This window comes from Sinohyriopsis cumingii, chromosome 17, assembly GCF_028554795.1.
Source record: "Sinohyriopsis cumingii isolate HCF-2022 chromosome 17, ASM2855479v2, whole genome shotgun sequence".
Classification (NCBI taxonomy): domain Eukaryota; kingdom Metazoa; phylum Mollusca; class Bivalvia; order Unionida; family Unionidae; genus Sinohyriopsis; species Sinohyriopsis cumingii.
The window spans coordinates 118,983,680-118,997,169 of NC_142977.1; the positions used below are offsets into that span (position 1 = coordinate 118,983,680).

Genomic DNA, 13,490 nt, shown 5'->3' on the forward strand with positions numbered 1-13,490 from the left:
GTATTATCTGACAAGTCAAAGCATGTGAACTAAGCACACCAGTATATACCATTTTCATAGTCTCTCATTAATGGACATTCCTTTACATTATGTTATATATGAAAAGTCAAAACATGTGAACTAAGTAAATCAGTGTTCACAGATTTCCCTAGCCTCTTAAAAATGGCTGCTCTTTTATACAATGTATTATTTGACAATTCAGGGTGTTCATTAACATAATAAAATGTATTGCAAAAATAATATCATCATTCATGAGCAAGACAATAACATATACATATCTTGGCATATCATACATACTTAAACATAGTCATTACTGTTTTACTTTTCTAAAAACTGCATACTAAGGGTTGACTTGTATGCATGAGATGTTAAAGTTCTCCTTCAAATCTGTTCGAACACAAGTATCAATTGTGACCACTGATGAACGTAGAGGACCAAATCTCAATTATTTTCACCAGTTCAATTTCAAAGACTAGTATGTATTTAAGAAAATATCTTACTGATAAACCAGCACACATGGTAAATAATAAATAAATAAAGTCTTAACACTATCAGAGTCAACCAAAATCTCTAAAAATGGCTGTTAAGGTGCCTACAATGAAGGCCAAGCTGATCATGCAGCAAACTACACTGACTTATGAGAGAGTTATAAAGACACTGTCATTGTTTCTTTCTTTGTGCCAAGTAATTGCCAACATCAACAATGCTGATCAAATTTTCAGATGGCAATTCATTTCAATAAAAACCACATTACTGGTGCTTAAAATTCAGTGGGTTGAGCTGTTGTCTGTGGGGTTTAGCCTTCCACTTACATCCACTAATGAAATGTACTTTCAAAGTTGCATAATGACATATGACCAAATTCTTTTTTTAAAAAAAGCAAAATATCATCATGTAACAATAACCCTCCATTTGTGAAGCTTGTCTTTATGGTCTTTAATAAACTTTAACATTGACTTTATTCACAGTTGTGGACGGATAGAGGCATAAACAAGAAGACACAAACAGGGATGCCAATGGAATTGCAAGGTGGAGCCCTCACAAAGGCAGGCATGACAATAAATCAAACTTTTATGCTATGTTAATCTCTTGCCAAGAAGGGCTTGAAAATCTAAGCTTCTATTAGTTTGAAAAGAAAACATTCAGCAAAAGAGGGGAATTTGGGCCGAAAGTACTGATCAGTAATAGGTAATGACTGAATAGGAATCGGATCTGGAATGGATACACTAATATTTCAAGGGGCAACATTTGGCAACCCCTTGGGAAATTCCAGTGCAAAGCATAGCACTTGAATAGGATGAGGTGGTGTAAGATGGGATAGTGGTATAAACTTAAATGAGAAGCAACTTATGGAGAAGAGTATCATCAAGCACCTCAAGAAATTCTGCAGGCCTAAATCTTTAGTTCGGTTTTTTGTTCTTACAAATTTTTAAGGTCATAGAAAAGATACCAATTTAAAACAGTACTATGTCACTTGATTAAGTGATTCCCAGTATATGAATGATTAATGTCTGAGGAAATGAAATTTCACTTTACAAGGTATTCACAAGATATCTGTGACCAATGAAACTTTAGACAACACGCTGTCAGCATTACTCCATCTCAGCAGTTTGGCTACACTCTATTTTATTTTGTAGAGCTCAAATTGGGATGGGAAAAAAATCCAATGTGAAGTTGGAATTTTACATATAAGTAATGTATCATTATTCATTCTTATAATGCCATCTCCTGAAATCTGTCCCCAATTAATGCCAATTCCCACTATCTGAAAACCAGTAGGCATGTGATAATTGTGGAAACATGATATGCTGTGTATATAATACACCTAATAATGATTCATTACATTACCTACTTTCTTTGTTGCATCTTGTAACAATGATTTTCAAACAAAATGCAAGTAATGGCCACTCATTACATATAGATTATAAGTATAGTGTCCAAAAAATGGACACTCAATACATAGAGGATATAGGTGTAGTGTCTAGAGAATGGTCACTCAATACATACAGAATATAGGTGTAGTGTTTATTTACCACTGTGTGATGTAATATGGCTATTAAGAGCATTTTTTGCAGGAAAGCGTTTTCCACACACATGGCAAGGAAACTCTCCACTGCCCTCACCTGAAAGAAAAAGATTATTTCAAAGCTAAAATTCAAATTTAACACATATTAATACATACTCTTTGATATTACCTTTCCGTGAAAAAATCAGAGATTCCAAACAAACTTTTTGTTCATTTTATAGCTACACAAGAAAAAAGGAAAAAAGGATCTAGCTTTATCCAGCTTACTAAATTGCCTTTTACTTATCATATGCACAGGACCACCATGGTGGAAGAAACGAATTTTTTTTATAGCAAAATAAGTTTCTTCGAAAATACTTATCGAATCATAATACCGTAGGAGAACTACCACTACCCTGCAAATCCAGCCCTCTCAGGTACTCTCTCAGCTCAAGGGAGCTTAAAGTTGTCTGCTGACCCATTTGTGGTTGACAGAGTGATCTCCCTTTATATATATAAGACTTCACAGATGGGTGTAAGGATATTTTAGTTATTACTGGAGCAGAAGGCACACTCGCTATGGATGTAACTGCAGGGAGGCTGGTAGGATATATATATATATATATATATATATATATATATATATATATATATATATATATATATATATTATGTCTGGGTATGTATTTTTGAAGAAACATTTTATTATAAAAACTTGGTTCTTCTTCTAATACATTACCCAATCATAATACTTTAGGAGAATAAGTACCCAAGTACACAAGACTGATTCTATCTTTCAGTCATTAAACAATAATGTCAATCAGATATTTATTAAGTCTGATGCAACAGGGTAGAGTAGTCCTCTCTTTTCCTCTCACAATTTCCATCTAATCAATAACTGCAAACCTTATCAAACAGTAATATTGTTTTGTGCAACTAAATACATTTAATTTCAGTCAAAAATGTATTTTTCTGGGAGACATTATGTCTATGAATAGTGATAGAAAATCATTTCAAAAAATATTTTTGATCAACATAAGTGATGAGTTAGTTAAACAACAAACAAAAGTACCCCAGTTTTACACACAATACCATACAGGAATTTCCATGATGCCCATCGTTGGTTACAAATCGTACTTCTTAATGACACTGACATTCATTTACAGTAAAACCTGTTATGAGAGACTGCCTCTTCTGCCAACAAAAGGCGGTCTCTCAAGACAGGTGGTCTCTCATAGCATGTTTGTACAAAAAGACCAGTTTCCAAGGTCCAGTTTCAGAACAATTTCAAGAAAAATAACCACAATCACTATACATATATTCTATTCTTTATTAATAGTTCTTGTTAAGATCTTGAATGCATTCATCTAAAAACAAAATTATACAGCTATAAAGATATACTTCTATCATTAAACATGAAATCACATTTACATCTGAAGATCACATATTTTAGCATATGAAATCGTTTCTGAATTACTTGTTTTCCTTTATAACCTAAATTTGTTTTACCGACGTTTAAACCACATTTTTACGAGTGGTCTGCTCTTTTTCACTTCTTTCAGTTACAATAATTATTTTCTCCAGCCTTAAAATTTGTCTCTTTTTAGTTTGAGGTTCTTCCATTGTTATTAAGGTTCTAGGCATTAAAATTATTAGTGCTCAGTTGTAATATCAAATGTAAAGATGGTTTTGACTGGGCTGTGGGTAAATATGAAAAAGCTATACATGTGCATATGAATATCTAACAATTAATGAAATAAAAAGAAACAATTATCTCATCCAGAAACAGAACCATTTACAAAAGTCAACGGCTTCATTCAAAGATGACATACAGTGATTAACTCTAGTATAAGCAAAGTGTGTAACCTGGTCACACCAATTTGAACAGACAACAGCTTTGTGATTGGGATGTAATCACTTAACATCAGGGTGAAATGCAACAAACATCACAAGTCATGAACACTATCAACTGAATCCCGCAAACGATTCTCTCTTGCTGGTTTAATAGACAATGACCTTATTCATCCCCGGCAATATGGATTAACTCTAAAGACAAACAATATATGTGACCATTACGTCAACTTTGGCACTTCAGCGGCAATTTGTGACATGTACAATACACTAGTTTACAGACTGCAGCATTTTTCACTGGTAGCAACAATCCTTTTTTGTTAAAATATTTCTTTTATGTTTGTTTTTGATCAGAACAATCATTACTAATCAAGCAGTCATTGTACCAATTGATTACATATAGATCAGTGGTGTCTGTCTGTTCTCGCGATACAGTTCATTAATAGGGATGCCAGGTCCTACCATAAGGCCGGGAAACAGGCTAAGTGAGGGAATAATTAGTTTGGTTCCCTGCTTTTTATGCTCCCTGCATTGCCTACCCCTATACAAATGGCGGAGAATAACGCAGGGAGCATACGAAGCAGGGAACCAGACTAAGAAATAATCTACATATACTTCAGTATTGTTTATTACAGAAACTATAAAACACTATAAGCAGAGCTAAAGAAATTCAGACATTGGTAGCCAGCCTATTCTTTTAAAATTTAGAATGATATAAGTGGTCATTTTTACAGGGATCAAATAAAGGTCGGTGGAGTTTATCCTCATTTTTGTGATGCGGTCGTTCAAAGTAGTGTCAAAATGCATATTTTGCAAAGACATCACGGTCACTGCTTGCATTCAGCAGGTGGTCGCTCATAACAGAGTGTTTATATAATAAAATTGATCCATGCATTAAGATTGTGGTTGGAAATGACAGGTGGTCACTCATAGCAGAGTCGCTCATAGCAGTTTTTACTGTACTTGCTGTGGCTGACTGGTCTAAAGTGTTCTCCATTACAGATCACTGCCATCTCACATCTGTCTGCGTGGGTTTGAGTCTCGGATTCGACCAATGTGGGTATGTGAGAAAGCTTGCCAGTAGCTTCTCGTGGGTCGGTGGTTCTTTCTGGGGTTTTCCTGGGTTCTTCCTCCACCATTAATACTGGCCGCCATGTATAGCCTATCGTGTGCTGAAAAATGGTGTTAAACCCTACAACAACAACAACAACAACTGTACTTGCTTTAAGTAATTTGATTTTCACACTGTCCAGACTTGTAGTAATCATTTTAATTTGGAGAAGTGGGTTTCTTTCAGGATGTGCCTATATGCTTGTTCTGAAATGGAGAACAATTTATATAAATTTTTTTATTCATTTTCACGTACCATCATGAACTTTTATCATATGTGTATCATAGGTCTCCTTTTTCAGAAATCGACGCTCACAGATAGGGCATTCATAGGCATCACGAACTGAAAATAAAAATAAATATACATTCAATCCTAATTTAATTCATTAGCATTTAGCAGAGAAAGGTGTCTAACCTGTGAAAAATTTTGAGGACTACATAGATTTCTGCTTGAGGAGACAAGATATGAATCGTAACATAAAAGAGTGCAAAAATAAGACATACTGTAAGGTTGTTCCAAAGTTTATGCTGAATACAATAATGGAAGTAACAAGACTTTTGCGAACCTTGAACACAGAACTGTAACATTGCTAATGATAATGCTGCTGTCACTACCAAAATTTGAACACAGGACTGTAACATTGTTGATCATAAGGCTGTGTCAATAGCAAAACTTGAACACAGGACTGTAACATTGTTGATTATAAGGCTGTGCCAATAGCAAAACCTGAACACAGGACTAACATTGTTGATTATAAGGCTGTGCCAATAGCAAAACTTGAACACAGGACTGTAACACTGTTGATTATAAGGTTGTGTCAATAGCAAAAGTTGAACACAGGACTGTAACATTGTTGATTATAAGGCTGTGCCAATAGCAAAATTTGAACACAGGACTGTAACACTGTTGATTATAAGGTTGTGTCAATAGCAAAACTTGAACACAGGACTGTAACATTGTTGATTATAAGGCTGTGCCAATAGCAAAACTTGAACACAGGACTGTAACACTGTTGATTATAAGGTTGTGTCAATAGCAAAACTTGAACACAGGACTGTAACATTGTTGATTATAAGGCTGTGCCAATAGCAAAACTTGAACACAGGACTGTAACACTGTTGATTATAAGGCTGTGTCAATATCAAAACTTGAACACAGGACTAACATTGTTGATTATAAAGCTGTGTCAATAGCAAAACTTGAACACAGGACTGTAACACTGCTAATGATAATGCTGCTGTTGTTAATAGCAAAACTTGAATGCAGGATCATAACATTATTGATGTCAATGCTTTGTAATTATTGTAATGTCAACAGCAAAACTTGAACACAGGCCTGTAATATTGCTCATGATAATTCTGTGTCAACAGTAAAACTGGAACACAGGCCTGTAATATTGCTCATGATAATTCTGTGTCAACAGTAAAACTGGAACACAGGCCTGTAATATTTCTCATGATAATTCTGTGTCAACAGTAAAACTGGAACACAGGCCTGTAATATTGCTCATGATAATTCTGTGTCAACAGTAAAACTGGAACACAGGCCTGTAATATTGCTCATGATAATTCTGTGTCAACAGTAAAACTGGAACACAGGCCTGTAATATTGCTCATGATAATTCTGTGTCAACAGCAAAACTGGAACACAGGCCTGTAATATTGCTCATGATAATTCTGTCAACAGTAAAACTAGAACACATGCCTGTAATATTGCTCATGATAATTCTGTGTCAACAGTAAAACTAGAACACATGCCTGTAATATTGCTCATGATAATTCTCTGTCAACAGTAAAACTGGAACACAGGCCTGTAATATTGCTCATGATAGTTCTGTGTCAACAGTAAAACTGGAACACAGGCCTGTAATATTGCTCATGATAATTCTGTGTCAACAGTAAAACTGGAACACAGGCCTGTAATATTGCTCATGATAATTCTGCGTCAACAGTAAAACTGGAACACAGGCCTGTAATATTGCTCATGATAATTCTGTGTCAACAGTAAAACTAGAACACAGACCTGTACTACTGCTCATGATAATTCTGTGTCAACAGTAAAACTGAAATGCAGGCCTGTAATATTGCTCATGATAATTCTGTGTCAACAGTAAAACTAGAACACAGGCCTGTAATATTGCTCATGATAATTCTGTGTCAACAGTAAAACTAGAACACAGAATCATAACACTGTTGATGACAATGCTGCTGTCAATAGTATTATGACTATTATCTTTAAGTAATAGAAAAGAGCAAAATCCAAAAAGTTTTGTAAAATTCAACAAATAATTTGTTTCCTCAGAATACAAAGTGAAAATGTAAAAAGAACTTACAGGCATCCGAATTACATCCAAAATAGTCCCAAAAATTCTATCAATAGTCCTAATGAATAAAGTTCTAATCAAATTCTAGTGGTGTTTGACATGAGATCCAATGCTGAAGGTGTTCATATGCCTGTTATGGCTTGTGACGTGGTGATGTGACTACAGTCTTTTGATGAATCACAATAATATAATCCAAGATGTCTTTGTCTGAATTCACTATAATTCAAAGTTAATGTCTCTATCCAAAAATATTATTTATGAGCCGTTTGTATTTCTTGTGAATAAATAATTTGAAAAAATAATTTCACCTAAAGCAAATGCTGAACACACCAACACAAACTTGGGATTTACTGTGAAATTCAAAGACAATTCCAGGACTTTCCAGTACCTCAAAAATAAATTTCTAGGCATTCAGATAGACAGTAAATGCGAAAATCATATATCGAAAAATAAGCGATAAAAATCTATAGAACTGACAAACCAAATAGTCGCAACACAACAGAGCAAGGTACCCAGGACACATGACATAAAATGATCCAAAATAAATTTGAAAGGAATAAAAATGATTTTCAAGGAGTTTAAAACTGTAATGTCAATTTTTAATTACTTCAAGACCCAGAAATTTTTTAATTAATTTTTTTAAAAAAAATTCAGTACTTTCAAGGTAGCTTATGAACTCTAATATATGAATACTGTAACATTCAACATGTGCATTAATTTTTGGTTATGGCATCATTAACCCTTACTTTTCACACACTGGGCAAACATTATTTTAACTGCACAGTGTGAGTGAATAGCTATGCCAAACTCATAAAGCTGTCCCCATAGAAGATATTTTATTACACTTAAAAACTGCCCGAACAAGGTAACAGCACCCTGCTCTCAAAAGTGGTCGGGGAAGAGAAATATAACAAGATCAGATTTGTTCTTAAATGTTTCTATTTAAATATGGGAAGAAATTTTACTTTTTCAATGGTTTTAGAGTACAAGTATTATTGTCAATCATATTCTTTCCCTGTACTTAAGTGTAGTTTGATGTCCTTGTATACTTTCTCCTGTACTTCAGTGTAGCTTGATGTCCTTGTATACTTTCTCCTGTACTTCAGTGAAGCTTGTCCTTGTGCACTTTTTTCTTTACTAAAGTGTAGCTTGATGTCCTTGTATACTTTCTCCTGTTCTTCAGTGTAGCTTGTCCTTGTACACTTTTTCCTATACTACAGTGTAGTTTGATGTCCTTCTATACTTTCTCCTGTTCTTCAGTGTAGCTTGTCCTTGTACACTTTTTCCTGTACTACAGTGTAGTTTGATGTCCTTGTACACTTTTTCCTGTACTACAGTGTAGTTTGATGTCCTTGTACACTTTTTCCTGTACTACAGTGTAGTTTGATGTCCTTGTACACTTTTTCCTGTACTTCAGTATAGTTTGATGTCCTTGTACACTTTTTCCTGTACTACAGTGTAGTTTGATGTCCTTGTACACTTTTCCTGTACTTCAGTATAGTCTGATGTCCTTGTACACTTTTTCCTGTACTACAGTGGAGCCTGATTTCCTGTACAATTCTCCTGTATTTCAGTGCAGCACTGATGACCTATTACACTTGAGAACCATCTGCAGAATCTACTCAGTCGAAATGATTCCAAATCAACAAAAAGAACAGTTAATACAGTAGATTACAATTGAAATATTTAGACTGTGAATTTGTGAATTTTTTTAACAGGTAAATGTAGAGCCCTGCTTAGGTCTTTCTGCCAAGAGAGCTGTACAAAACAGTGAGGAAATGAAGAAATCTTTGTTAACATCAATTAGATATGAACATCAATTACCTAACAACTATCACTTTTTATATTAAAAAGAGTTTTTTTTCTGTCGTAAGTTATAAAGCTGGTTGATTTTATGTTTATTTTAAGCAATTATTTGGCATAATAACATAAATATTAGACTGAAAGTGGCTTGGAACTCATTTTTGTCAACTGAAAATCATTGCCAATTAAGGCAAATTTATTTTCTTCACATGACCAGTATGTGAAACTCGTCAAAGAGTACCACAGGACCAGTAACCTGAAAATACTACTGGTCCTGTCCATAACCAACTGGTCCTACACTTCATCACACAAGACAAAATGTAGTCAATAACTCAATGGTAAATTCTGATGGACATGACTTTAAGCCCATACTAAGATTATAATGAAACAAGGAACAAAAAAGACAAAGTAAGATATTTGTATATGACACCTTTGTTCAATTTTATTAAATTTAGAATACTATGACCATTGTTTACTGACCAGGAAAATGATGCTTTCTGTCCAACGGATCCAGATCCATGCATAACCAATCTAGAGGCCGATCATCTAAACAGTGATGAACAGTCTAAACTGGAGTCTGACTAAGAATTAGGATCCTCTTCCAATGACATTCATCAATGATAGAACAAGAACTAAACTCATCCTCCAAAGATGAGTCTGTGGTATCCAACATACAACTGCTCATGAAATTAGGACCATGGAAAGATGTGTGTGATTTGGAGTTTTAATGTAGCTTTAACAATTTTTCAGTCATATCGCTACAATGTCTGCAATGTGGCAGTTTATAATGATGTCTAGCACTGGGGCATGATGCCGCAGACATGTAGCATGATGTCCCACCCAGTCACATTATCCTGACACCAGGCTGACCAGTCCTAACACTAACCTCTTAATGCTGAACGCCATGCGAGGCAGCTGTTAGTACCATTTTTGTAACTTTGGTATGACTCAGCTGGTGATTGAACCCACGACCTCCAGCATCCAAGGTGGATGCTCTAACCACTAGGCCACCGGAGCGGTTCAGACCATGGAAAGAACATTCCAGCAATGGATTGCTGGAACTGGACCAGATGCATCTACATCAATAGAATGCAGATGAACAGCTATAGTTCTTTCAGCTCAATATTATAAATGATATCTATGTCTTTAGCTCAGCAAATTTTCAACTTGGTAACTTCAAGTCTAGATAAATTTATGTAATTAAAACATCTGCATCATCTAGTTTTCTTTAAATTAATTTATATTTTTTACTTACAGTGATATAGTTTGTCTAATGAGTAGACCATGTTTGTGTACCTGTGGCATGCGATGGCTCCCATAAATACTTTGTCCTATATTACAAATGAACTCATTCAGAACTCCAGGTGCAACATGGCTGGTTACACAGACCACTCTTTTCCAGGATATACTGGATGAGTAGTGTTGCTCTGTATGTTGATACAAGTGATGTTGAAATCAGTCGTGCATGAAATGAATTTGGTAACTTGAGCTACATTATGAGAGGCCTACATAAAAATTCACCATGCTGCAATCAAGGGTATCTTTTACGATGCAGAGCTGAATGGTCTTAGCATGTGTCCTGTTTCCATATTCCAAATTTATTTTGGAACTCATCTATCATTTTCATTTGATAGTGTCATATTCCTTATCAATAGTTCTTTTTTCATTGGCTGTGTTTGGTCTTTAGCCTCTGGTGGCTTCCAGGCATTCAAATGCCTCCACATGTTGATGTTGGGGATCAGAAGTAACATTTGTCATAATACATCGCATGGACGCAGAAGTTTTTATTTTGGAGTTACAAACATCTAGCAAACACAAATTATTTATCTTCTCATATAACCCAGATTTATAAGTGGTTGCAAGAAACAATTCAAAATTATTTATTTCTGACTTGGTTGCTAATATTTCTTTTAAAAACAAAAAAGTATAAAATTTGTACATTAAACTGACCTGATATACCTAAAAATCCAACTGGCCATAGAGACTGGCTCATCATTTGCATTTCTAGTCACATGACTTCACAACTCTCACAACCTATATGTCAATGACATCAGAGCTCCAATAGTCATGTGATATCAACAATAAACAGGGTTTCTGCCACAAATTTAGAAAAAGATTTCAGACCTTTTCCAGACCAAAAAATAAAAATTTCCCGACCTAACCATGTGACAAGTTTATTGACCTAATGAGGCTAAAATAATTTAAAATTGCAAGCAAAATGTGCAGAGATGAAAAAATATAATTTGACGTACAAGATTTTATTTACCGTAGCAAAATCTTACAACCTGTTGTTAACAGTCCAAAATAATATATAACAAAATTATAGTTCCAATATATGTAAAACACATGATGCTTTAATCTTAAGTTTGGAAGGTCTTATCCAGGCTTTAAAGTCATCAGCTTCTTCCTACAGAGAGTTATAAATGCAATGTCAAGGCATTCTTTAAATAACAGGTTCACACAGGCAAACAAAAAGATTCATCCAAGAATGTCAAATCAAATAAAATCCAATGAAATTAAAATCAGTACTCACTAGCACAACACAAAACTTAAATTAATGCAATAATCCATGAAATGGAAAATGTAGATTAATCCTCAACAAGTCAGCAAACACCAGTCAAAATGGCATGGCCTTCTCCCATGAAATTATCAGCCATACATGCCTTGAGATGTTGTGTACTACAGTAATGCCAGAAGAGCTCTGAAAAGAGCAGTCATGTTTCTGGTTTCTGGAACAATGAAAATGTAAGACTTTTTCCAGACTTTTTAGTCATTTTAAAAAAATTCCAGATCTTTTCAGCGCCTGGAAAAGCAATTTTCAAATTTAAGACTTTTTCCAGAATTCCAGACCCATGCGGGAATCCTGAATAAACCAATTTCCAATTTTCTTGTACAAAAATATGAAAATATTAAATTCAAGTCAGATACTGTTTGTAAAAAAACGAAAGGACACATAATATTCAACATATTATTCTGACAACAACCAGAAACCTGTTGCTGTCACAGCAACTTGGAGAAAGTCAGATTCATCAAGAATAGAATACGTGTCAACAATGGTTTCTGTTGTATCATGTGACTACCATCTTGACATGTGCTCTCTGCTTAATAAATCTTGCTTTGTCAGAAACCTTCAAGTTTCACTGGATTAAGGTCAGTACAATCAAAATCTGAAACATAAATATCGACTCATGTAATATATCTTGATACATACCATGACTTGCTCATCAAACAAAAGAAGTTTAATTTAACTTGAAGCAGACACTGCTGATATGCTCTAGTGACTATGGAAGGCAGGGTGAAACCACTGCTTGCTTAAGAAACACCTGGTCGCTGGCCACAAAAGACAGGTAGCCACTGATTGCATGACTTTTGTATAGGAAATTTGTCGGGGTAAATTAGAATAGCCATAGTGACCATATCACCGCTGAACTCAAGTTTGACTGTACTGGTACATTTTAGCCTCAGCTGACTGAATCCTGATTTTGCTATCAATCAACTTATTCAAAGAAATCAAATATTCCCCATATTCCAATTAAAATAAAATTTCTATCATTAACTAAAATCTAAACTAATAAATCATTTTCTTTTAAAGTTAAAGCCCCAATGCTGCCATTTATCATAAATTTCATCATTCTTCCATTCTGGCTACAGTTTTGAAAGAAAGTAATGATTTGTTTAAAAACCTATCTAAACCTATCTGACATAAACCGTTATTTGAAATAATCAAGATGTTAGGTTTACACTATGTTCAAATAATCAGTTTAGAAGTAATAGGTGCCACTCTTTTAATTCAGCCACCAAAGTTGCTTGTAATTCTGTTCTTTTTTGGGAGTGCTCCAAAGGTAGTGATTTCATACATTTAAGATAATCTGGTCCTAATTTTTACCTTTCTTCCATTCATGATTCTTCATATGCCTGGCCAACATAAACTGTCCATACATCTCAGCATCACACTCAGGACACTTCACCCTATAGATAAGAAAATATACTTTACTTCAATGTAATTTGGTTTTTACCCTTCAAATTCTGTTTATGATCCATTTTTGGTGTCTGCAAAATTAGTTAATGACTAATTAAAGTTGGAAGTGGTTCAGGAGGAAAGTATGTTGGGTTATCAGTCTTTTAAAATTCTTTTTTTTTAGGGCCAAAAATACCAAATATCAAATATTGTAATAATAACATCTAATATAAGAAGAGCGATAAAACAGTGAATATATATGTAATAACATAAGATATTTTAATATTGCAATAACACATTTTAACAAGTTACCAACTTTAAGTTTTGTTGGGCAGTGTGAAAATTCATTCCCAACACATTTTATTCATTTTATGATATAACCAAATTCATTCCCAGCATTATGTATAAATATTATTTTACTTAAGACATTTGAAGTCAC

At 34.4% G+C, this 13,490-nt stretch overlaps 1 protein-coding gene across 2 annotated transcripts in view; it reads right to left on the reverse strand.

Moving 5' to 3' along the window:
* Positions 1–13,490, reverse strand: part of LOC149779747 (uncharacterized) — a 69,804-nt gene that overhangs the window by 10,485 nt on the left and 45,829 nt on the right. For both annotated transcript variants that reach the window (XM_089940608.1, XM_089940607.1), the window contains 3 exons: positions 12,980–13,062; positions 5,223–5,309; positions 2,034–2,123 (listed from right to left, as the gene is read on the reverse strand). In XM_089940608.1, the coding sequence (XP_089796734.1) occupies positions 2,034–2,123; positions 5,223–5,309; positions 12,980–13,062 (260 nt within the window). The remainder of the gene's footprint in view (positions 1–2,033; positions 2,124–5,222; positions 5,310–12,979; positions 13,063–13,490) is intronic.